Source organism: Macrobrachium rosenbergii, chromosome 41 (genome assembly GCF_040412425.1).
Source record: "Macrobrachium rosenbergii isolate ZJJX-2024 chromosome 41, ASM4041242v1, whole genome shotgun sequence".
Classification (NCBI taxonomy): Eukaryota; Metazoa; Arthropoda; class Malacostraca; order Decapoda; family Palaemonidae; genus Macrobrachium; species Macrobrachium rosenbergii.
The window spans coordinates 81,717,111-81,743,713 of record NC_089781.1 but is presented as its reverse complement, the minus strand read 5'-3'; the positions used below and the strand labels follow the sequence as shown (position 1 = coordinate 81,743,713).

General features: G+C 40.9%; 1 protein-coding gene across 4 annotated transcripts in view; it reads left to right on the top strand.

Moving 5' to 3' along the window:
• LOC136826930 (terminal uridylyltransferase 7-like) overlaps positions 1–26,603 on the top strand; it is a 182,577-nt gene that overhangs the window by 103,646 nt on the left and 52,328 nt on the right. For all 4 annotated transcript variants that reach the window (XM_067084507.1, XM_067084509.1, XM_067084511.1 and 1 more), the window contains 5 exons: positions 4,872–5,090; positions 5,630–5,776; positions 6,069–6,149; positions 13,874–14,099; positions 20,737–20,825. In XM_067084507.1, the coding sequence (XP_066940608.1) occupies positions 4,872–5,090; positions 5,630–5,776; positions 6,069–6,149; positions 13,874–14,099; positions 20,737–20,825 (762 nt within the window). The remainder of the gene's footprint in view (positions 1–4,871; positions 5,091–5,629; positions 5,777–6,068; positions 6,150–13,873; positions 14,100–20,736; positions 20,826–26,603) is intronic.

The window sequence follows — 26,603 nt, the reverse complement described above, 5'->3', positions numbered from 1 at the left end:
TTGTTCTTAGCTAAGAACGAAAATCCTTCAAACCCTTGGCCCAAGTCTTTTGAAATCAAAGGTTTGACGGAGATTCTTGGGCAAGAGTCGGAAAGAGTCCTGTGTCCTGTCAGGGCTCTCAAGTTCTACTTAGCCAAGACCAAGGAGACTAGAGGCTCATCGGACAGTCTGTGGTGTTCGGTGAAGAGACCTGATCTTCCTATGTCTAAGAATGCCTTAGCATTCTTTTTAAGAAGTACTATTAGAGAGGCTCATTCCTCCTGCCTAGAAGGTGACATGAGACTTCTGAAAGTAAAGGCTCATGAAATAAGAGCCATCGCGACTTCGGTGGCTTTCCAAAAGAATATGTCCCTTAATGATATTCTGGGTGCCACCTTCTGGTGAAGTAATTCAGTGTTCGCTTCGCATTACTTGCGGGATGTGAAGACAACATTTGAAGACTGCTCTTCGCTGGGACCATACGTTTCCGCAGACACGATGTTGGGAGAAGAGGGCAATACTCATCCTATCCTTTAGGGGTTAGGTAGTATTTTTTAATCTTGTTGTTGTGTTTTTGGTTGTTGGGTGGCCATTGAGATGGACGTCCCAATTTTTTAGCCTATTTTAGGTTCAATGCCTTAGATAAGCCGGTCAGGTGGTTGGTCGTTGCTCCTTTTCCCTCTCTGTATGGTCGCATGATCTAGTCCTATTGTGGTCACGCTCCCGTGGACAGGTCATCTAGGTCTCACCAGCTTTATAGGTCCCTACCTTGCTGGAGACTCTAGAAAAGCAGAAGCAGGCTTGGGTGACAGTAACCTCGAAGTCAGCTATGCTAACAGGTAAGGAACCAAGGCGTCAATCGCCTACATTTGTTTGTTTCCTAAATCCTATTCTGTCTCTTCCCACCTCCAACGGTGGGATTCAGCTATATATATATATCTGGCAGGTAAGTGTCATGAACAAAATGATATTTTAATGATAAAATAAAGTTTGTTCATACTTACCTGGCAGATATATATACTTATAGTGCCCACCTGCCTCCCCTCTTGAGACAGTGGCACTAGAAAATGGGAATGGTTCCCGATTCCCGCCTCCCAGCGGCGGGAATGAGTACTAACCACCTGGCCACACTGCGTGTGCCGCGAGTTTTGAAATTCTGTCGGATTTCGGAGAAATACAGCTATATATATATCTGCCAGGTAAGTATGAACAAACTTTATTTTATCATTAAAATATCATTTTTCTTTTAAATATTAAAAAAAAATTATATATTCCTCTATCAAAACATTCCTTTGAGTAATGTCATTTAAGTCACAGTTAGATTCATTTCATCTATACAGGTGTTAAAGTTACCTGTATTTATAAAAAAAAGTTTGATATACTTTTTTTTTACATGAGTTTATGTAATGCCTGTTATATTATGATGAGACTCAGCATCCATATAATATTTTAATATACTTGTAATTATAAAATATTTGATGTCCTCTCTTCCTGTTTTTACATGGCGTTTATTTTGGCACATCATGAAGTTTTCTACTTTGAGGAAAAGCTAATCTTCCCTGTTTGGAAGATTGCTCTTTTGTATTGGGTGCTTCTTGTTTCATTCTTGATAGGCTTGAATCAAGAACAGTGGTCATATATTTGGCCTTTTTTCCATTTCCAAATATAATTTTATATGTAGCTAGTTGCATCCAAAACAGTTTTGACAGTGGTTTGATCATAGTCTCATTCAAATTTATTATAGTGCATAATTTGACTTCTGTTCACCAAAGAACCAATAAAAACTACTTAGTCAGTCTAGTTTAGTCTTCAAAGTAATTGACAATAGATGGTATTATTTTATCAGTGAGCCTTGACCTATCTTGTCTCATGTTAGGGTGGTATTCTGGTGTCTTTTTAATTCTTAGTGTAATAGTGACTTGCTTAACCATGTTACTGATGAAATGAGATAGTGTAATAGTGACTTGTTTAATAATTTTACTGATAAAATAAGGTACAGTATTAGCAAATGCAGGTATTGCAACTCTTTTACAAGTTAACTTTTCTTAAATGCACGATGAAGTTGTTATCTTTAAAAGAAATGTGGATTCAGTCAATAACTGGTGTAGTAATTTCTGCATAAGGGTGAACTCTAGCAAAACTCAGTCTCATATCATGCTCCCATTCCATTATTCACTTGGTTAGGTAACATTGTACTTAATTTTTTGTGAGTCGGTGGTGCTGATTACATTTACCTCTAACAAGCTATCTTTTTTATAACTCCTGAAGAAATGTATTTAATGCTGCTATTGTTTGTTAAGCCCATGAAAATGCAGAGAATGGTTATAATGCCACAGGCTTCACATTTCATTCCATTGAATTTTATTCTCTTGTATGGATTTTAGCAATTTCTTTAGGTGCCACAGTGTAACACTTCCCTATACTAGAAGTCTTCCATTCCCATTTTTTCTCCATAGATTTTGCCTAGATATGCCTGCTTATGGCTTCAGTGTAATGCTCTTTGACTTAGAAGAGGTCAGTAACAAGTGTGCTCTTGCTAGAGCAACTAACTTACTTGCACACCATGAGCAGTAGTGTTCAATGGCACCATTTATTCATTTACCCTTTAAAACTGTGATCAATCATCCTGGCACAGTTGTTGGTGCTGATGTTCTTGAGTTCAAGAGAGGCTTTACTTGGAATATCCATGCACAGTCACCTGGATGTTTCAAACTTGTATTGTTCTTTTTCTTAATTTTACCAGTCTTATTTTATTTTCACCCCCCTTTTTTATTATTTATTTAAATTTTTATGCATTCTTCCCTCCCCCTTTTTTTCCCCCAGCCCTAGAAGAACCCTAAAAGGGGTTCAGAGGTCTGGTTAAACAAATCATTTATAACTAACTGTCTTCTATTTTTCATAGAAGGGTATTTAATTTTTTGGAAGTCTGTTTTGTAAATCTATGTCCTTTTATGTTTATTCCATGCAAATATTTTGTTATATTTTTTATCAGTTAGAAAAAAAATAATATGAATTAGTCCTTTAAGTTTATAAATGTAGTGCAGTAAACCCCGTGATTTGCAGGGGAATTTCCAGAACCCCCCATACTGTTAAAATACCCCAAAACTGCTTATAACTGCCTGTCTTGAAAGTTCAAATACCAAATGTATACTTAAAGTATCATCCTACGTTAAATATACCTAATAACCAATAACTGTATTAATCTTTGAAATTATATTATTAATATAATATAATTATATTAATAATATAATTATATGTACATATAATTATATTATATGTACATATAATTATAATATAAAAATATGTACATATGTAGGCCTACTTCTCAGCCTTCCAGCCAAAGCAGAGAGAAAGAGAGTTACCACACTTCGACTTATATTCAACGAGAGAGAGAGAGAGAGAGAGAGAGAGAGAGAGAGAGAGAGAGAGAGAGAGAGAGAGAGACTCTCTGACGACGAAGAAATTTATATGTTTTTTGTCTTCCAAAGATGTAATACACATTTTTAAAACAGTATGAACACACACACACACACAAACAGTATCTTCTCCTGACAGAGAGAGGGAGAGAGAGAGAGAGTTTTTCTCTCTAATCTCTCTGACAATAAAAAAATTTATAGGTGTTTTGTCTTCCAAAGATGTAATACCTTTACTACACATTTTTAAAACACTATGAACACACACGCACACTCACAAACAGTATCTTTTCCTGACAGAGAGAGAGAGAGAGAGAGAGAGAGAGAGAGAGAGAGAGAGAGAGAGAGAGAGAGAGAGAGAGAGAGAGAGAGAGAGAGAAATGAACTCTTTACATATCAAAAGATTGAAATACTTGAGCTTCAGAGGGCAACTCTTTCCCCTCCAGCTAATATGTCAAACTGTAAAGTAAATTGACATTTACCCTCCCCCATCCTTTCTCAAGTTAAGGAAAAAAGATTGGGAATCACTATTTGTTTGTTTGTTTAAAATGTTAAAATTTTAGTACACAAATGCATGGAAAATATTATTATTATTATTATTATTATTATTATTATTATTATTATTATTATTATTATTTAATCTTATTAATCTTAATATTTGAAAATTAGTACTTATTAGGTAAATCATTTATTTATCATACAAAAGAAACATACATACATATACATGTCGGAAAAGTTCTCTCATCTAAATAAGAGAGAGAGAGAATTATTAGTTGTATTTAATGTTATTAATCTTATTAAACTTAATGTTAATATCTGAAAATTAGTACGCATAAATCATTATTTTATCATAAAATGTACCCTCTAAAAATGCTTATAGAGTACTATCATCCTGAAACACTTACACATTGTTTTAATATAATTTCAGTAGTACTTTAATGTAATTTTAATATTTCAGTAGTATCATTTCTGACCATCTATCTTTGCTTTAATATTATTATTATTATTATTATTATTATTAATCTTCATAAAATTTTAAAATTAGTAAATAATTTTTTTATCATAAATGTATTTAGTCATGAAAATAACATGAAAATACACTAATTAGTGAATATTTCCCGACAAAAAAAAGTCCGCGAATTGCTGAATTTTTGACGAATAATTTATAGATACATTCCACAGAAAATCCTGTTAATTGGTGAGTCCACGAATCGTGAGAACTTGAATACGGGGAGTTTACTGTACAGTGGTATTTGTAAACACTTCTGATTTTGATGATGATATTTACTGTCCAGTCAAACTTTGCATTAAAAAATCAACATTATGATTTTTTTATGGAATTTATTGTTACATGTATAATTGCAAATTATCGGTATTGTAGTTCTTTTATAAGAGTAGTTGCAATGAGTAAACTGGAATAAAATGAAGCTGAGAAAGCTACATATTGAAGGTATATGGCTTATTTATCATCCCACTTAGGATATTGACCACATCAAAGTGATAGAATCCTTAGCAGAAAAGTTGAAGAAGTACCGGCAATGTGGACATGTAATTGCCATAACAACTGCCAAGGTCCCCATTGTGAAGTTTTCCATCCGCCGGGCTTCGTTGGAAGGAGATCTTTCTCTCTATAACACCCTGGCCCTACAAAATACAAAGCTCTTGGCAACCTATGCCAAGATTGATCACAGGGTCAAGGTTAGTACTGTATATTTTAGTCCTAAGAAATGGTAGTGAATGGGTAAAATTTGTTATATTAAAAGCTTATAGAGTCAAGAAGTTACTTTGAATTTTGAGGATAACTTGAAAAATGAAAAAAGGTAATAATTTGTATCCTACTGACATGTAACCAGTTTGAGTATACTGGTTACCCAGAGATTGGTGAAAAAGTAAAAGTTATTCAAAGGGAATTTTATATACCATTTGGACTACTTTTTTATTAGTTTTCCTGAAGTAATTTCTGTGTCAATACCATTGCAACCCAGGGAAGTTGATTTTGCAATATATTGTAAAAGTTGAGCAAGTTTGTTCATATAATGACTGAAGTATGTTAGTAATAATGTTTGTACAGGAATAAGAGGTTATTCAATTATTTTTGAGATGTTGAAATTATACCCATATGAATGTATTAATAGAGCTTGAATTAAAAGTTAAGCTCCTTCTGCCCTGTTAAAACCAAACTCAAGATAAAAGTAATTCATCAGGCCATTCTTTTGGTGATGGGTTTTTTCTTACAGTGCCTTGGATATGGTATGAAATACTTTGCCAAATTATGTGATATCGGGGACGCCTCTCGTGGATCCCTCTCTTCTTACGCTTACATTTTGATGGTGCTGCACTTCCTTCAGCAGTGCAAACCTCCAGTCATCCCAGTACTACAGGAGGTAGGTTGAAGTCAAGTAATTGGTCTAATGTTAATTGTTTGGTTGATTTTCAAATTTTGAAAAGTGCAGCAGACTAGATATTTACTTACATAGTTTTCATGAAAATTTTTTTAGTTTGATACATTTGGTCTCATGTGTTACAATAAATTTTAATGAGTAATGTTTTGATCATATTTAAATTTGCATAATATCATAAATGTGGATGTTACTCTGATTTTTAGGACATAGTATTTTCTATTTTTGTTTCATTTATTTGATATTGGATCTATTTGTAATTTCTTCTTCTTTGCAGTTGTATGACCACTCAAAGCCAGCTCCAGAACTGATCATTGATGGCCGAAATGCGTGGTTTTTTGATGACTTGGATTCTTTGGTAAGTAGTACATTGTAGATTGTGAGGTTTGTGTGCTACAAATGCTGTTGTAGGGTTTGATTGTCATAGGCATCAACCTGTGCTGTGTTTACTTTTCACCAACAGGATAGTCTTATTTACCTGTATTTCAGCTGTCTCTTTCCACATTATCCAGAGTGATGATGTGCTAGTTCTAATTTCTCTTTCAATTCCAGCTTCATAGTTCTGTTTTACTTTCTTGAGGGCTTGCCCTCCCATCATAACGTAATAAATCCCCTCCATCTCTTCACCATCTCAGTGAGGGATGACTCCTTGAGGAGCATTTCATTGGGCACAATATAGGCATTTGTGAAAGTTGCTGTATGCTCTTGATTTTTCATCTTTTTAGTTTGGTTACTATGTACATAGTATTCTGGCATCCTAAACTAGTTATGATGAAACACAGTATTCATTCCATGATTCCACAGCATCCATATAATCTTACCAAACTTCATCTTTGCTTTCATTTATTTTCAGTCGTCTCTTCCATAACATTCACTCATCTTCTAAACTTAAATGAGACCTCTTCCTTTGAATATTCTGATAATGCCAGATCATCTTCGTACAGTATTTCACTGGAGCCTCCTGTTCTGCATTGCCTTTCACTTTTTCATACTAAACCTATCAGACCTATAGAACCCTCATTTGCAGTCCAAATGCCTCCAGATGCATACATTCTGATGTCTTATGGATAGAAGAAGGATCTATGACCCGTTAATTGGTATCAGGACTTCGAACATCAATGTGAGAGCATCCATCTTAGCCTGCATTTCTTTTTCTCCCTCTTTTCATTGTGTGTGTGAGTGAGTAACAAGTGATTACTTATTAAATAATGCCTTGCTGACACCTCTGTTCCCAGCAAGTAATAAAATCCATTAAATAATGAAGATTGGCATATAGCACGCACAGTACAGTACCCTAAAGCAACTTGCTCAGTTCAGTACTCAGTAATTCCATATAAAGTAATTAATAGCCTCTCCTATTGGGTGTTTTGTAATAAGTATTTGATGTAAAATTATAATTTACTTATCATTTTCAGACAAATACTGTATATGCAAAATGAATTGCTTCTTAAAATATGAACAGTACGGTAGTGTACAGTTTAGCCTAACGAAATGTAGTTGATTGCAGTAGTTATGCCCACTTGTGAGGTATGCATACAAGATATGTAAAAGTGGCACCTCAACCTAACAAACCTTAACTTAGTGGGTTCCGTTACCTAATAAACTCATCTAAGTGTAATAAAAATTACTGGAGAGTTCGGAACCCTTCTCATCTGATGTCAAAAAATGCGATATATTTTTTGAGGGACCTAATTTCCAAGGCGCATACTCGGATCCAGGAGGATGTGCGACCTTCATTTAAGGTCAAAGCTCGTGAGGTTCGAGTGGTGGCAACTTCTCTTGCCGTCAGACACAACATGTCTCTCTCTCCTCCATCCTGGAAGCGCAGGTCAGTGTTCGCACCATATTATCTCAAAGAAGTGGAAATGGTTTTTGAGAATTGTAGTACATTAGGACCTTTATCCATGGCTGACATGGTGTTGGGAGAGGAAGCATAGGGAGCTCTCTATCCCTCCTCTATCTCCTCGCCTAGATTAAGGGTGTTGAGTCCGAGGTGGGCCCTAGGGGTACATGGTACCCAAAGTACCAACCAGTTCTTGTAGTTGGTTTGGGTGTGGTTTTTTTATTAGTGTAGGTGACAGCGTCGTGTTCTTATTCTGGTCCCACGCCCAGAGCAAGGTCACCTATTAACTTTGCTAGCCATCGGAGTACCTCCTTCACTGCAAAGTCCCCACTAAAGTAGGAGGCAACCCACGGTTATACCGCCACGATACTATGGGTTAAGATGAGCATCAACCAGAGGCAGTACCCACCTGCAGTGGCTCTGTTACCAGGTAAGGAAACAAGCATTGTACCAATACTGGCAACTTTTCTGCTGTCAAAGTCATTACTTTATTAATGTTTTGAGGTAGAATATGTCCATGTATCCCACCTCCTATCACTGTGGATTCAGCTATGCAATTACTTGGTGAGTCACTTATATAAAAATGACATTTTTATAAAAAAAAAAAGTTTTATATGTGTTAGCAAGTAATTACTGAATCAGATCCCTCCCTCCTCTCCTCTCCTCACATGGACTTCAGGGCAAAAAGCGAATGAAGGTCTCTGCCACATCGATCCTCTTCTTACCCCGAAAGTGGCCGGTTTTACCACCTACACCAGTTCTGATGTTAGGCACACCAAGTCCGGCATTAGCAGCACCAAATCTGGCGTTAGCGCCGCTAGTTCTGGCACCAGAATATGTTCTCTGTTGCTGGCATACTTATCACCTGTATGCCTGTTGCCTGCACACCTATTGTTTGTGTGCCTATCGCCTGTATGCATATCGCCTGTGTGCTTATCGCCGGTTCACCCATCACTTGTGCACCCATTGCCTGCTCGCCTATTACCTGCGTACCTATTGTCTGTGTGCCTATTGCCTACACACCTATCATCTGTATTCCTATTGCCTATACACCTATCGCCTGTGTTCCTATTTTCTGTGCACCTTCACTTGTGGGCCTAATGACTGCCCTGCCTATTGCCTGGATGCCTATTGCTGGCGTGCCTTTTGCTGGTATGCATTTCACATGTGTGCCTATCTCCTGTCTATAGAGAAATTTGGCAAAGCGCTCTTGGTTTGGCTCCCTTTCGGTAGGCTGGTAGTTTCCATTAGTAGTCTTAACATTCTGTTTTGTGGGTTTCAACTTCTTATCCAGTTGCGGGAATATCTGTCGGTAAAAGTTGGTCGCTGTTTCCGTCTCGGGTCCCCTGTGGTTCAGGGACTTTCTCATTATCGTAAGGTTTTACATGATCACAATTTAGATCTTTTTGTTGTGCCAACAGGAGGTCTTTAGGTCTGGTGAATTGAGGCACCTGGTACACCATAACTCTCTTTTAGGAGCATGATGGTGTACAGTTGCGCATGCAAAGGTGTTTTGGGTCTTTGGAATACTGGCTTTTGCATTGAAGATACTAGTCTTTTGTTCTTCCCTGGGGTTAAGAGGAAAAATAACTATTTTGAGGCATTTCTCCTCTTAGGGTTGTTTAAATGTTGACTTGACCTTATTTAAAGGTAATGAGTTTGACACACTTTTACGCCACTTAAGGGTAATTAGAGTGTACTCAAATAGATTAAAGACTATTAGAGATGATATCAATCCATGCACGATTTTAATCATTTTGTGCATAAGGAGGAGCTAACACTACTATATCTAAATTCACTGCACTTTTTTGTTGTTATTTGGTTAAATTAGTACTTGTGACCTCATCCTGAGTTATTACCTTACTGTAGGTAATTATTAATTTTGAAATTTTTAGCGGATGTACTCAGCTGCTCAGATAAGTAATAGCAACAGAATGGGCTCAACATCCAGAGGTTTGCAGCAGACAGTGGCCTGTAGGAATCCCCTTTTATTGACCTGTTTGAGACTAAGTAGAGTCTTGTTTGCCAATTTGTTGTTCACAAGTGCAAGATCCTCTAGCTTGGGTAGTGGACCCTAAGCTGTTCCTTGGTAAGGTGTAGACTGTCCTTTGCTTTGTTTCAGGATGCTATCAATGCATTAGGTGACTCTGTAAGTTGTCTTTTGGCATTGATTATCCCAGATGGCCAAGGAAGTCCGACTTTCCAGTTTCTTTTAGTGATGGACACGAGCAACCAAGGGATGAAAGGTTCCATCACAGTCCTGCAAGCTACGGATGACTGTGTGGGATGGTCTGTGATTGGGTGAGCTCAAGGCAGGATCTTTCAGTAATGCCATTATCAGTGCTGAGAGAGAATCTACTAATTGATTCTGCCAACACCAGTGGTCAGGCTATAAGTCAAGGTTCCACGTTAAGGGGTGTTCCAGCTCTGGTGCCTCCATAAACAACTTCGTTAGGTTTATGTTGTTTGTCAAGCCTGAGAAAACTTTATGGTAGCAGCCCTTAAGGCTAAAAGGCCATGTTGGCTTTGGGTAATAGGCTTGTCTGAGGACAAAGACATCTGGATATCTTTTGAGATGTTAAGCTTGAGATTCCCAGGCCTCTGGTATGTATTTACCTTGGAATCTGTATGTGGTTCTTTACTTCAATATGTTGTTGCCCTTTGAACCTTTTGGAACAAGCTCCATTAAAGAGGTTTCTGTGAAAATTCTTTACAGTAGGCTTAGCTGCAGCTAAATAGTGAGAGAGCTACAAGCTTTTTCAGTTAAGATAGGCTTTGCTAAACACAAGGCAATTAATTTTGCCTTATTTTGGGCTAGTATGGTTTTGGGCTAGTCCCTTGCCTACGACAGTATCGTTACCTAGCTTGGAGTTAATAGGGAATGAGGAACTTGAATCCTTGGGGGTCCCGAAAGGACTTTCTAAGAATCCAAGAATTGTTTGAATTACACTAAAAGTATTAAAGCTGATGTAAAGGTTGTGTGTATAGTGTTCGGAAGCCAGAGTTTCCAATGAGTAGGAATGTAACATCATTTTCTTCAGGTCTGTGGTTAAGAACTCTCATGTTATTTTCTGTCCTTAATTAAAGGTAATCCACTTGACATGGGAGCAGTGGCCATAATTTTTAACTTCAGAAAGAACTTATCCTTAGATGAGTTATCGAAGTCAGTCAATGGCATGGTAATCGTGTATTTTTTATGGTTTATCTTCATGGTGCAGAGGAATAATATGATTATTGCAGTGTTCACTCCTCTGGTTTGTGCATAGGATATTATGTCCTGAAGTGATCAGTAGCCTTTTTTGACTTAGTGCTTTTTAAACCTGGTTGTGGTTTTTGGGAAGCTTGGTAGCACTCAGTCTTGAGTATTGGAAGTGTACAGTTTTGTATGTAGGTACTGTTAGTTATCCATCGTTGGCCCTGAAGGATTTTGGCACAGTAATCCTACCCCTCCTTCTGCTGAAGAAGCCACCCTCCAAAGAGACCTCAGGTATCTTCGTGATGAGGATCTCATACTTGAGTGACAATCCTCCTCAGTTGGTGCTAATAGCCGATGGATTGAATTCACTGGGTAAACGTACACTTCTTTTGTATGTAATATTTTATTACTAAGTAACCTTTAAGGGGTTGGCCAATTTCCACTTTATCCACCTCCTGTTTCAGATGTGGTAATCAGCTATATAATGGAGAGGTAAAGTTCATTTAAAAAATATAGATATTTAATTTAAGATTACTCTCCCCTATACAATTGCCCTCCCTGCCTCCTCATATTCAAAGTGGACAGAAGTAGACTCACTGGCTATGAGTCTTTGTACCTATCGCTCCCCTGATGGTTCATGGGGGTAGTAGATGGATAGAAAATGGATATTCACAGAAAACCAAGTGTTCTCGGTTTTTCTTTTGCAATTTGTCGAACTACCGCTGGGGCAAAGTAAAAGCTATATAATGGAGAGGTAAGTGTTTAAAAAATAAATCTTCAAGTGTGTATATGTAATAATAATATTAAGCTTAAGGGATCTGGTTAAACTACTAAATAATTATAATAATAAGCCTTTCCCCACATTGGAGGTCATCAAGCAGGTACTGGGGAATCTATGAACTTCCAACAATGTAAGGATGATATTGAGATGGCCATAGGAGAACTGGTTCATGGATCGGTATATAGTGGATAGTCTCTGGAGTCTCCCAGTCAGAAATAAACTCCTCAAGCATCCTCACTTCCACAAATTCCACACCAACTTAGACGTTTAAACATCTGGAAGCTATCCGGTACAATCAGAGTGATAAGGGATTATTAGATGATGCGGCTGCAGCCATTGTGAGGCCCTTCAGAATATCAGATAGTAACCACTATCAGGCCAGGTGGAATTGTTTTATAAATCTTATAGTGGAAATGTTGTTGATGTGGTCAGGTCCACTATAATCATAATCACTGATTTTTTTGATATTTTAATTTGATGTGGAAGGTTGTTTCTTTCTGCCTTCAGGGGATATAGATTTGCCTTGTCACAATCAGAGAGATAGGGGATTATTATATGATGCAGCTGCAGCCATTGTGTGAGGTCCTTCAGAACATCAGATAGTAACCACTATCAGGCCAACTGGAAGTGTTATATAAGTCTTGTAGTGGAAAGGGTGTTGATGTGGTCAGGTATACTATAATCATAATCACTGATTTTTTAATATTTTAATATTATCTGGAATGTTGTTTGTTTTTGCCTTCACGGGCTGTAGATTTGCCTTGTCACAAGTTAATGAGATTAATAAGATCATCATGGGTTCTTCAATGGAGTTGAAGATTCTTGTCCAGCACTTTGAGAAGGATTTTCCTTGAGTGTCACTCTAACATCCTAATTGGGATCTATTAGGTGTTCTGAGGAGTCAGAAAGTATTTTTCTGTTGGATCTCACGCTTTAGGTGGCCAGTTTGCTACTCTTTTCATCTATGAGATAGTCTGCAAAAGATTCGTGTTTTCTGGTAAAAAAAGTCGTGCTCACTGGAGGGTGGTCATCAGTTGTTGTTTGCTTCTGTCCTTTTAGCAAAGGGTGAAAATGACTAGTAGCAAGCACGTCATCATCCTTCAATATCACCTTTTATACCAAGGATGAGGACTTCTTAGTCTGTCCGGTTAGGGCTATCAAGCTCGACTGCATAGGACTAGGAACCTCAAAGGTGGTGCATCAGACTTTTTATCTACAAGTCAGAGTGAGAAACAAGGAATGAAGATCATGGCCACTTACTGGTTGCAGCAGGTAATTTGACATCCTGATTTAATGTAACATGGTAAAGCATATAGGTGAGAGTGGAAGCCCACAGGAGTCAGAGGATGCTCTACTTTTTTTGTTTTAAACACCATATAGAATTGTCTTCCACAAACAAGACTTGTATTCATTAGACCCAGTAGCCATAGAGGCTGATGTTTTACCCAAAGGGGTGCAAGCTGCTAATTCATTATCTTCAGCTTTGGGTAACCCATCCTCATTTCTCTTGTCATGGCATGCTCACAAGGCATAGACTTTCCAGGTTATGGGCTTTTGTATTTCGTGCTGGTGTTAAGTGTAATTCTTTACCTAATATGATAGCAACATCTTGCCTCATACATGAATGGTTTTTTTTTTTGGGGGGTATATAGAACTTGCAATTTATGACCTCTTGAAGACCTGATTCCTGGCTCATACAGTCCTAAGTATTCCGCTGGATCCTTTAGTCACTGGAATTTTCAGCATCTTGGCCCCTTTCATAAATAGCAGTTCACTCTCTTACTGAATATGATTAAAAGGGGTGTACTGAACAAAGTTTTTTATACAAACCCAGTACTCATAGAATGAGCTTTACAAGTCTTGCTGCCTCACAAGTAATCTGCGTAGAAAGTGAGGCTATGGGCTGATATGTCCCAGAGAATCCAATGATTACATGCAGAGTGAGACCTTGTTATGTTTAGACCATAGACTGGTGAACTAGAGAATGTACCACCAATGTAATATAATAATGTATATAATTATTAGGTTTCCATTTAAAAACTTTTCTTATATTTTAAAAACCCATTCAAAAACTTGTCTTATATTTTAAAAACCCAGTTTAAGATAGTTTTCTGGGTCTGAACTTTGTTATTTGACATTTTATAATTACAACTTGTGTGAAACTTGTGATATGTTAGTAGTTTCCAATTTTTTTCATTATGAAATATGAATATGAAGGATGCCTTATCTAATCTGGCTTGGTATGTATTTTCTTTTAAACAGCCAAAAGTTTGGAAAGATTATAATAAGAACAAGGAATCAGTTGGCGAGTTATGGGTATCAATGTTGAGGTACTACACTGAAACGTTTAACTGGAAGGAGCATGTTGTTACCATCAGACAACATGCTCCTCTTACACGTCTACAAAAGTTGTGGAACTCCCGCTGTATTGTCATTGAGGATCCATTTGACCTAAGCCATAATCTAGGAGCAGGCCTTTCAAGGAAAAGTAAGATTGATGATTAAAAAATTTTTGTAGTAAACTTGACTCAAATAGTGGTTTTCTTGATTGTTACCATCAGGGTATTCAGTATTTGAACATTTGAAGTTAATTTATTATTACTTTAAAAATAGCGTAAGGAAACAATGGTAAAATTTATATTTTGTTCATGAAACTTACCTGTCAGATATATATATAGCTGTATTTCTCCGAATCCGACAGAATTTCAAAAACTCGCGGCACACGCAGTGTGGCCAGGTGGTTAGTACTCATTCCCGCCACTGGGAGGCGGGAATCGGGAACCATTCCCATTTTCCATTCAGATTTTCTCTGTCGCCGGTACTGTCAACACCTGTTTGCAGTACCTCCGTCTCTGGATTTCTTTAACTTGCATAGTTTTCCACTTAAGTATTCTCTTTGACTTTTGGTTTTTGGACTTTGGATTGTGGATTGGCTTACGCTTTTTTGTGGACTGTTTTTGATTTTGCTTATGACTGCTCTTTGAATAATGTCTGGAACTAGTTCTGCTAGCTTTCGAGTATGTTGTGTGAGTGAGTGTAAGGTGAGGCTACCGAAAGCTTCGGTAGACCCTCACTCGGTTTGCATGAGGTGTAGGGGGCATGTATGTTTGATCAATGATCGCTGCAAGGAGTGTGAGCCTTTGTCTGATGCGAGCTGGAAATTGTATGATTCCTATGTTCGTAAGTTGGAGCGTGACAGGATCAGGAGGTCTTCCTCCAGGAGTGTGTGTAAGAGCCAGGGTACTAATTCCTTTCCTGATAACCCTAATGTAGACATTGTTGCACCTGTCCCTGTGGTTTTGCCTTCGGGCCCTGAGGTTGTGTCTGCGGAGGGTTTGTCCCTGACGGAGATCATGAATACCATCCGTGCTCTGGAAACTAAAGTGACATCGCTTCAAAGTGCTGTGAAGTGTAGTGTTCCCCCTAGTGTTGTGGAGGGGGCGTCAGATCGGCCCCATAATTCTTCTAGGCCTGGACCTCTGTCAGACTCCCAGGACTCAGGGAGAAGGCATGTTGAAAGCCGTAAGAGGGTTACGGGGGCTTCCCACCGATCTGGCGTCCCTTCGGCAGGTCCTGTTGTCGCTTCCCAGGCTGCCAAGGGTCGTGCTCCGGCGCGTATCCTTAAGGACTGCTTTTCGTCCTCCGAGGCGTCCTCCCCTCGTAAGGGGTGGAACTCTCGGAAGTACTCTCGCCCGCTTCAGAGGAGCTTCAGAGAAGAGGACGCTTCATGTCAATTTTCACCGTCTTTCGAGTATTTTGAAGCTTTCCCTCCACAGAAGAGGACCAGGACGTCGTCAGATGAGGACGTTTGTGAGCGTCCCAGTCGCTCCAAGGAGAGAGCTGTTTTAGCTCCCGTGAGGAGGAAGAAGGCGTCCCCTCGCCCCTCGTCTTCCCACAGGATCAGCTCTCCCCCCGGATATGAGACCTCTCCATCCAAGAGAATATTGCTGGATATGCAGCGTCAGTTGGCCTCTCTTCTTGCAGAGAGGGAAGCAGAACCGCGTCGTCGTCGCAAGGACTTGAAGCTACCCATCAAGAAGTCCAGGAAGTCCCCCTCTCCTGCTCCTTTTTCTTCGTCACCGTCACCTGCTTCATCGCCCTGTCGTCCTCACGGCTCGCGAGTTCCCCATCGTAACGTTCGTCATCAACACGACGCTTCGCAAGCAGCTGCCCAGCACACCTTGGTAGCTGCTTGTCAGGACGCTCCTCTCGCTACCGTGCAGGACGCTCGGCAGGACGCTCGGCTGGACTCCAGGCTGGACGCCCGGATGGACGCTCTTCTGGACGCTCGCCAGGACGTCTCTTTAGTCGGTCGTCGGGACACTCCAGAGCAATCAGAGCCTGCAGGGAAGAGAAGATCCCTCCTCCGTATCGGACCTCAAGGCCTTCGTTCTCCAAAGGTTTTGGGTGACTCTCTAGTTTCGCCCATTGATGAGGGAGAAGTCTCTGGCGAGTCGGAGCCTGCGGACATCGAGCAACCTTCTGCTTCCTCGTCTTCCGACTACCAGGTGTTAACCGGTCTTCTTAAGGACTTGTTCGGTGATAAATTCAAACCCTCGGCTCCTCTCTCTCCTCCTTCGCAGTTAGCTTCGTCCAAAACGAGGAGAGCGCCGGGGTTTGTGAAAATGACTTCATCTCTGGCTATGAAGAAGGCCTTCAAGAAGGTTAACACCTGGATGGAGGAAAGGAAGACACAAGGCAAGACTTCTTTTGCCCTGCCTCCGTCTAAGCTTAGCGGCAAGGCAGGTATGTGGTACGAGACGGGGAGGACGTCGGCTCTAGAGTTCCTTCTTCGTCTCAGGGAGATTTCGCCAGCCTAGTCGACGCTCCCAGAAGGTCCCTCCTGTCTCCTGCTAAAGTTTCTTGGACGATGTCATAGACAGGCCATCATCTTAAGGGACTCTTCCGCACCATGGAAGTTTTTAGTTTCTTGGACTGGTGTTTGGGAGCTTTGGACCTTAAGCTTAGAAGCCCTGACTCGATCAGCCTTGGGGAGCTGTCCAGCGTTCTGAATTGCATGGACAAGGCCGTCAGGGATGGCTCAGAGGAACTGGCTTCCCACTTTTGTACAGGCCTCTTGAAGAAGAGGGCCTTGTACTGTAATTTTACCTCCAAGTCAGTTTCTCCGTCGCAGAGGGCAGAATTATTGTTCGCCCCTTTGTCGAGCCATCTCTTCCCCCAGTCTTTAATCAAGGACCTCGCCGCTAGTCTAAAGGAGAAGGCCACACAAGACCTCTTGGCCCACTCCTCTAGACGTCCTTCAGTCCCTTCTACGTCGTCGTCGGTTCTGTCCTCCAAGAAGAAGAAGCCCTTTCGTGGAGGAGCTTCTTCCTCGAGATCGTCTCCGCGAGGAAGAGGTTTTTCCAGAGGAGCAGCCCCATCGAAACCTAGGGGCAAAAAGTGACTCTCAGCGCCTCCAGACACCTGTGGGAGCCAGGCTTCTTTCATTTGCGGGAGCCTGGAGAGCGAAGGGGGCGGACTCCTGGTCCCTAGAAGTTCTAGAGAAAGGATACAAGATCCCCTTTCTCGATTCGCCACCCCTGTGCACGTCGCCCAGGGATCTGTCGCCCTCCTACCATCGAGAGAAGCAACAGATCCTTTTAGACCTCTTGGAGCAAATGCTCGAGAAAAGAGCTGTGGAGCAAGTTCTGGAGCTGGACTCGCCGGTTTCTACAACCGACTGTTCTTAGTTCCGAAACAGTCGGGAGGTTGGAGACCAGTCCTAGACGTAAGCAGACTCAACCGCTTCATTGTAAAAGAGAAGTTCAAGATGGAAACATCCCAGTCTGTTCTCGGAGCGTTAGGACCAGGAGATTGGATGGTCTCTCTGGACTTACAAGACGCATACTTTCATGTTCACATACATCCACAGTCAAGGAAGTACCTGAGGTTTGTACTGGGGGACGAGTCTTTCAATTCAGAGCTCTTTGCTTCGGACTAAGCACAGCTCCCATGATCTTCACGGTTATCATGAGAAATGTGGCGAGTTGGCTTCACTTGGCGGGTATTCGCGTATCGCTTTACCTGGACGATTGGCTCATCCGAGCCTCTTCTCAGTTAAAGTGTCTGGAGGACCTGAATTCAACGTTGGAATTGATGAAGTCCCTAGGACTTCTAGTGAACGAAGAAAAGTCCCATCTGATCCCGACGCAGTCCATCGTCTATCTGGGGATTCAGATGGATTCAGTGGCTTTTCGAGCTTTTCCATTCCAAGAACGTCAACAGCATTGCTTAGAAAAAGTCTCGTCCTTTCTAGGGAAGGAAACATGCTTGGTGAGGGAATGGATGAGTTTGCTGGGGAGCATTTCCTCGCTGAAGAAGTTTGTTTCCCTGGGAAGACTTCATCTCAGGCCGCTCCAGTTTTTCCTGGCGGAGAACTGGATGGACAAGGAGGATCTGGAGGAGACCTTGAAGATCTCTCCCTTTGTCAAGAATCACCTGAGGTGGTGGCTCGACCCCTCGAGACTGGCAGAAGGGGTTTCTCTACGCCTTCAGAGCCCCGACCTAGTGTTGTTTTCCGACGCGTCCAGGGAGGGATGGGGAGCAACACTAGGAGGGGAAGAAGTGTCAGGCACCTGGAGAGGGGAGCAGGTGTCCTGGCACATCAATCTCAAGGAATTAGGGGCTATCCTGCTGGCCCTTCAATTCTTCGAGAAGCGAGTGTCAGGCCGGGTGGTTCAAGTGAATTCCGACAACACCACAGCCCTGGCTTACCTCAAGAAACAGGGGGTTACTCACTCCCGTTCCCTGTTCACCCTAGCAAAGGAGATCCTGCTTTGGACCCATGCACGGGGGATCACGATCCTTACGAGGTTCATTGCAGGCGTGGAGAATATCCGCGCGGACCTTCTCAGTCGGCAGCATCAACTTCTACCGACCGAGTGGACCCTTCACGAGGAGGTGTGTCTGGAAACTTTGGAGGTTATGGGGACGTCCCCTAGTGGACCTCTTTGCGACGTCCAGAACAAAGAGGCTCCCTCTTTACTGCTCTCCTGTTCTAGATCCAGGAGCAATAGCAGTAGATGCCTGCCTCTGGGACTGGACAGGCCTAGATCTCTACGCTTTTCCTCCCTTCAAGATTCTGGGAGAAGTAATCAGGAAGTTCTCAGCGTCGGAAGGAACGAGGATGACTTTAATAGCCCCCTTTTGGCCAGCAGCGGAGTGGTTCACAGAGGTCATGACCTTCCTGGTGGACTTTCCAAGGATGCTTCCCCTGAGGGTAGATCTTCTCAGGCAGCCCCATTTTGAAAGATACCACAAAAACCTCCCCGCTCTGAATCTAACTGCATTCAGACTATCACGAAGTTGGCAAGAGCGAGGGGGTTTTCGAGAGCAGTGGCAAAGGCTATCGCCAGTGCCAGGAGACCCTCATCAAACGTGGTCTATCAATCTAAGTGGGCCAATTTTATGAAATGGTGCAGGAGCAACGGGATTTCCTCGACCACGACCTCTGTGCCACAAATAGCAGACTTCCTGCTTCATCTCCGGGAGAAGGGAAAACTGGCAGTCTCAACAATTAAGGGCTATAAAAGTATGCTGTCGGCAGTCTTCAGACATAGAGGCCTAGACTTGGCCGACAACAAGGATCTTCACGATCTCTTGAGATCCTTTGAGACTGTCAAGGTTCCTCAGCCCAGGATGCCTCCCTGGAACCTGGATGTTGTCCTGAAGTTCCTTATGTCAAGTACTTTTGAACCTCTGTCTTCGGCTTCCCTCAAGAACGTGACTAGGAAGGCTGTTTTCCTAACTGCTCTGGCGACGGCGAAGAGAGTTAGTGAAGTTCAAGCCATAAGCAAGCACATTGGCTTTAGAGGACCCAATGCCGTATGCTCCCTAAGTCCTTTGTTCCTAGCCAAGAACGAAAATCCTTCAAACCCTTGGCCCAAGACTTTTGAAATCAAAGGTTTGACGGAGATTCTTGGACTAGAATCAGAGAGAGTCCTGTGCCCTGTCAGGGCTCTCAAATTCTACTTAGCCAGGACGAAAGAAAGTCGAGGCCCGTCGGACAATCTGTGGTGTTCAGTTAGAAGACCTGACTTACCAATGTCCAAGAATGCTCTGGCATTCTTTTTGAGAAGCACAATCAGAGAGCCTCATTCTACCTGCCAAGACAGTGACATGAGACTTCTGAAAGTCAAGGCTCATGAAGTGAGAGCCATCGCGACTTCGGTGGCTTTCCAGAAGAACATGTCCCTTAACGATCTTCTGGGTACCACCTTCTGGCGAAGTAATTCAGTGTTCGCTTCGCATTACTTGCGGGATGTGAAGACGACTTTCGAAGACTGCTCTTCGCTGGGACCATACGTTTCAGCAGACACAGTGTTGGGGGAAGAGAGCAATACTCATCCTATCCTTTAGAGGTTAGGGAGTATTTTTTAATCTTGCTTTTGTATTTTGGTTGTTGGGTGGCCACCGAAGTGGACGTCCCAATCGTTAGCCTATGTTAGGTTCAATGGCCTAGATAGGCTCGGTCAGGTGGTTGGTCGTTGCTCCTTTTCCCTCTCAGTATGGTCGTATGATCTAGTCCCATTGTGGTCACGCCCCCGTGGACAGGTCATCTAGAACTCACCAGCTTTATAGGTCCCTACCTTGCTGGAGACTCTAGTAAAGCAGAAGCAGGCTTGGGTGACAGTAACCTCGAAGTCAGCAATGCTAACAGGTAAGGAACCAAGGCGTCAATCGCCTACATTTATTTGTTTCCTAAATCCTATTCTGTCTCTTCCCACCTCCAATGGTGGGATTCAGCTATATATATATCTGACAGGTAAGTTTCATGAACAAAATGATATTTTAATAATAAAATAAAGTTTGTTCATACTTACCTGGCAGATATATATAATTTTAGTGCCCACCCAGCTCCCCTCAGGAGACAGGGGCACTAGAAAATCTGAATAGAAAATGGGAATGGTTCCCGATTCCCGCCTCCCAGCGGCGGGAATGAGTACTAACCACCTGGCCACACTGTGTGTGCCGCGAGTTTTTGAAATTCTGTCGGATTCGGAGAAATACAGCTATATATATATCTGCCAGGTAAGTATGAACAAACTTTATTTTATCATTAAAATATCATTTTTATTTAATAATAGCAGTACGTAGTTTCCCATATGTGTATATTTACTTTACAGTGAACACCTTCATTATGAAAGCATTCATCCGAGGGAGAGAGATTTTTGGCTCCCCGATAAGCTTTCCCCAAGGCTACAGAAGTCTTGTGGTAAGTAATAGTTTTGAATTGATTTTAAGAATAATTACTAGACACACTGTGTGCTGTTAACCTTTCTTGGAATATATTTTTAAAATATTGAAGGCGCTAAAACTAGAGCTCACCCATGAGATAAAATTATTATTATGTTGAATTCAGTATAATGTTACTGTTATTTTGAGTGCAGGATTTTTGAAGTAGTCGAATGTTATTTGATTATGTTTTGTGTCATTTTGCTAGATTGATTGGTTTGGTTTTCATAATCCACATGAACAGGACCATGCTGAATGTCAAATCTGGAATTAATCTTTATTTCTTTAAGCATCAAACAGATTAATAAATCTGCTAACATTAAAGGGAAAATGAATATTTTTTGATAGCGTAGTTGCTGTTTTGTCCTGAAGGAGTTGCCTTCCATGGTCTACCAGAGCTCCATGGTGACCATGACCAAATTAATATCAAAGAATTCTCTTCTGGTTGGTCTTTTGGCCAGGTATTGTGTCGTAATGATTAACATTATAACACATGATGGAGTATATAATGGACTCAAAGATAAGAGGGCACTTTCCCTTATCTTCAGCGAAACTGAACCCAGTTTTTCCAATGTCAAAAGAACCTGCAAGAAAGAGAAGTGACTATTGCGCATGCGCATCCACCCTCTTGTTTACAACCGGGCCGTTAAAAGACCAAGGAGCCATTACTCTCTGTTTGGTCTAAAACAAACAGTTCACGTCGTTACAGCACTCCGAAAAAATTCAACTTTTTTCTCCGTTTTAGTATCGAGGATTATGGAAGCATCAAAAATAGCAAGATAAGTGCTTAGTATTAACTATTAGTTAAAAGTTTTAGTTTTAAACTTCTGGAATTTATATAATTTATGCATTAAAACCGGAACTCGACTAGTTGATCGCTAGCCTACCTAGTTTCATAAAGCGTTGATTGCTACCTAGTTTTGTAAAGAGTTGATTGCTACCTAGTTTCGTAAAACGAAAATTGTTGTAAAGTCTAACTAAATGTTTTAACTAAAAGAAATGCTCCACAACTTATTATTATGGAGAATCCTTTCAGATTATACGATGTCTACAATAATCCAGGCAGTAAGTGAGAACAATTCAGACTAGATTAATAGTGGATGTTGTCTGTAGCCTATGTCCTTGGATTACATATCCTAAGTGGCCTAGCTTAGACTGAGGACCCTAGGATCAGATAATAACAATATCTGGGCAAAATAAATCGATAGCCTAACAATGAGGCTGCATATTAGTAAAAAAAAATTTTCCCTTTTATATAAGCCTGTGCACTTAAGCATGAGCTAAATAATCCAGGACTAGCCTAGGCATTACCTTATATCAAGTTAAGTGGTAACTTTTCATGAAACATCCCATTTTTGGACTAAATTGTTAGCCTAGAGCATGTAATTTGGACTAGATGAAATCGTAATCTGTGTTGGATGAGATGGTAACCTAGCCTTAAGGCTATATACTAAGGTAGGCTAATTGTGTTTTGTTTATGTAACCCATACACTTAAGTGTGAATTAAATAATCCAGATTAGGCAGTAGCCTAGATTAGAGTAAGTTATAACCTGGTTATAAGGTTACACATTAGTGATTACTGTTTTGTATAGTAAACCAAATAGCCTAGGATTGGATATAAACAACAAACTGGGTTAGACAAATAGTTGAATAATAAGGTTACACATTAGTAAGCAAAGGTGAAGGCAGAGGAGGAGGCAGATACCAAGAGGAATTATATTGGTTGGGGGTCACCTTCGATGACATCACAGAAAATGGAAGTTTTCCCTGTGGGGGGACAGAAACTTGCGTATATTCGCCAACAAGTATGTCTCTTCAGTGTCCTCAAAAGGGACTCATCCAAAAGAAGAGTGATTCTCAACCAATCAACATGGAACAGGCACATTGTTTGCCGAAAGTTTTGGATAATTACCGTTGCCTAAGTACATTGAATCATTTCAAAAAGGAACTCGGACAGTTTCTATAGATATGAAAGATGCACACTGGCACATCCCTATAGCCGTTCCCTTCCGCCCCTTCCTAAGGTTCCAAATAGGGAAAGATACATACAGATTCAGTCATGTCCTTTGGGTTAAGGAATATTTTTCAAAACTAGCAATGCTATTCATTCAAGAACTCAAACAAAAAGATCTGGGGGCCCACAAGAAAAGAGTGCTCGAAAAACCTAAGAGGAATGGTCAACAGACTACAGTACAGTCAAAAGGTGTTGTTATAAATTTGAAAACATCCTGCCTCATGCCCAGCAGACACTTTCAGTGGCTGGGACTGTGTTGGGATACTCTTCATGGCCTGTTGTCTCTCCCCATCATACTCAACACAGAAGGCAAGCCCTCAAAAGGTTCCTTGCACAGCCCAGAGTTTCCAGATGGCAGTTCTTGTCAGTAATAGATCCAATACATAGATTGCAACTAAAAATGTGAGCAAATTCTGGTTATTGCATTCAAGAAAAAAGATGCGAGACAGACCTTCTCAAAGGATTAAAAGAGTTGGGGAGATACTTCGGCCTTATATTTGGAAGGAATCTCTGGTGAAACAGGTCACCCTGACTCCTCCATCTGTATGAGTGACAAACTCACGGATACCCCTTGACAGGTTGGGAGGATTGTCAGGTGGCAGGGAGGTGATCAGCTACTCAGGAATTGTTATACCAGTTTCCTGGAGCTGATGGCTTTTTGTCTCTCAAAAAACTCAGGCCTCCAGAAGAGAGAGAACATAACCACAATATCCTACATCAAGAGGTGTGGATCACATTCACCTCCCCTCAATATGGTAATGTTAGCCATCCTTTGGATGGCGCAAGCAAGGAAGTGGCACATGTCTGCAGTTCACCTCACAGGGGGTCTCACTGTAATAGCAGACTCTCTATCAAGGAAAACGACAGCCTCAACAGAGTGGATGTTGGACAGCCACTCTCTTCAAATAATAGCCAACATGCTTCCACAACCGGAAGTGGACCTGTCCGCCACATACTAGAATCACAGACTCCTAATGTATGTGTCTCCAAACCTGGACAGTCAAGCAACAGCAAGAGATGCCTTCCTTAAGACTGGAACAAGGGGAGGATGATAATTTTTCTTCCATTGTCCCAGATTTCAGGGGTATTGAGCAAACTTGTAACCTTCATAGGAACATTGTACTTAATAGCCCCAAATTGGCCAAACAGCCAGTGGTTCCTATTACCTCAACAATGGACAGAAAGATCAATTCCACTGTCGTCCGCTGTTCTATCCCAGACCGTAGGAGGGAAAGTCTCTCCTTTCTAAGCCGAGACCTTCACGCATAGATTTAAAAAAAAAAAAACTATCGTGATAATTAGTCACTCAAGATTGCTAGGTATCTAGTGCAAAAATTACGGATATCTGTCCAGTATTACCAGTCTGTATGGAAGATATGGTTAGATTGATTATATCCATACTGAGAGCCCAGTTGAGATTTCTCTAGAAACTTTATTTTTCTTATATACCTTTTTGAAGACAAATGCCTTGTGGTTACAACAGTCATGGCATACAAGGCTGCGTTAATGGAACCCTTGCTTTATGTTTTCGGGATTGACTCCAGTATAGAAGTAGTTTGTCACTTCCCTTCTGCAGTCTTTTGCTCTACAAAGGCCCACTCCCAAAAGGCTTCCAATTACTTGGTCCCTGAACAAGGTGCTTAAAATTCTATCAACCCCTCAATTCAGTGGATCCAATATAACCACAATGCACAGGCTACAAAAGGTGTTCTTCTGGATTGCATTAGCATCAGGAGTTCGTACAGTAGTAGTGAACTGGGCTCTCTTAGATAGGGATGATGCATCATGCAAATAGCAGACCATCAATTATTATTGTCCCCTGGCCGATCATTCCTGGCCAAGAATATGGATCCTTTAAAAAGGAAATCCATTCTTATAAGAAAATTCAATTTAGCAGACAAGACATTATGTCCGGTTCAAGCACTTAAGGTTTATCTAGAAGTCACGGCAAAAACCCCAGAAGGTCCTATTTTCCTACACCCTCGCACAAATTAACCACTCCCCTACAAAGACTGAGAATTATTGTAGTGTTATCTCATTAAAAAGGGAAATCCACACACTTTCCATAGGTCACATGATGTTAGGAAAGTAAGTATGTCTTTGGCCTTCTTCAGAAATGTCTCTTTCGAAGAAGTCTCCAAATGTACAGGGCGGTCATCAGTTAAATCATTGCCACAAGTTCGAACAAATTCAACTACACTGTGTATCAGTAGGTGGCATAGTTAGTCTGAACCCCTAGGTGCTGCGGCAGAAAACCAGGGGTCATATTGACGGTGAGTATGCTAACTATCGCTGGGAGAGGGGTGACAGTACTACAGCCAAACCCAGCATGCTTAGGTAAGCCACTGTAGAACTACATCCTAAAACGTAAGTTCGTGTATAGTTTCTTGTTCCTTGGTATCAAAACCTGAAGAGTATTTGGAATAAAGAATGGGACCTGAAATCTGTGGCTTGACCTTGGACCAGAAATGATATTTCCTTTGCGGTGTTGGGATTAAAAAGCGAGAGCTTAAGCCTTTTTCGTCACCTTTCAATTTCTTTGTAAAGCTCCTTGAGGAGGAAACAGCGACTACACTATCAAAAAACAGGTTTTGACGTAGGAAAAGCCTATTTTTGGTAGTCGCTGTTGAGTCCTCAGAACCCTCCCACTTCCCTGACGAAAAGGCATGGGATTTGGGCAAGGGATCAACCTACATTGACCAACAGAGAGTAATGGCTCCTTGGTCTTTTAGCGGCCCGATTGTAAACAAGAGGGCGGATGCGCATGCGCAATAGTCACTTCTCTTTCTTGCAGCTTCTTTTGACATTGGAAAAACTGGGTTCAGCTTCGCTGAAGATAAGGGAAAATGCCCTCTTATCTTTGAGTCCATTATATACTCCATCATGTGTTATGATGTTAATCATTACAACACAATACCTGGCCAAAAGACCAACTAGAAGAGAGTTCTTTGTTATTAGTTTGGTCACCACAGAGCTCTGGTAGACCATGGAAGGTAACTCCTTGAGGACTCAACAACGACTACCAAAAATAGGTTTTTCCTACGTCAAAACCTGTTTTATTCAACTAGAAAACAATCATGTGTGAATTATAAAAAACCATTAACCTTCAAAGTAGCATCTAAAGAATTGAATGACAGTAAGTAAATAAATAGGAAATGGAGAAAAAGTTGAACTATGTGATTTTAAAAGAAATTTTTTTTTCATAACTACCAGTAGTTCGTAATACATCATTTGGAATGTATCCATCATGTAAAAATTAAGTTTACATTTTTTTTAGTCAAAAGTGTGAGTTATGTTAAGTTGCACAGGTTGTAAGTCAGCAACTATGTAGGCCTATATGTGCAATTCATAAGATAAAATGGGATGATCAGACAGGATGGGTAGGGAAGGGTTGGCAATGCTGTGTGGGTAGCAAGAAGTGTCAGTAATGCTGCTTACAGGCATAAGCACACTGAGAAAGGGGTATTTGGGGGATGTGTGGGATAGTTGGGGAAGGGTAGAGAGGTATTCAGCTAATTGAGAGCTTTTGCAATTGTTAAAATTACTTTTTTACAATCATTGATTTTAATATTAAGTAAGCTTTTCTGAAGATGAAATTACCAGGGAACTGGAAAACTTGAACAGATTACGAAATAATGTATGGTATAAACTGCCTGGCTCTGTTATGACAAAACTTTTCTTGCCCATCAGTGTCTCAGTCTGTGTGTGCATGTGTATATGCACCAGATATGTGTACTTGGATA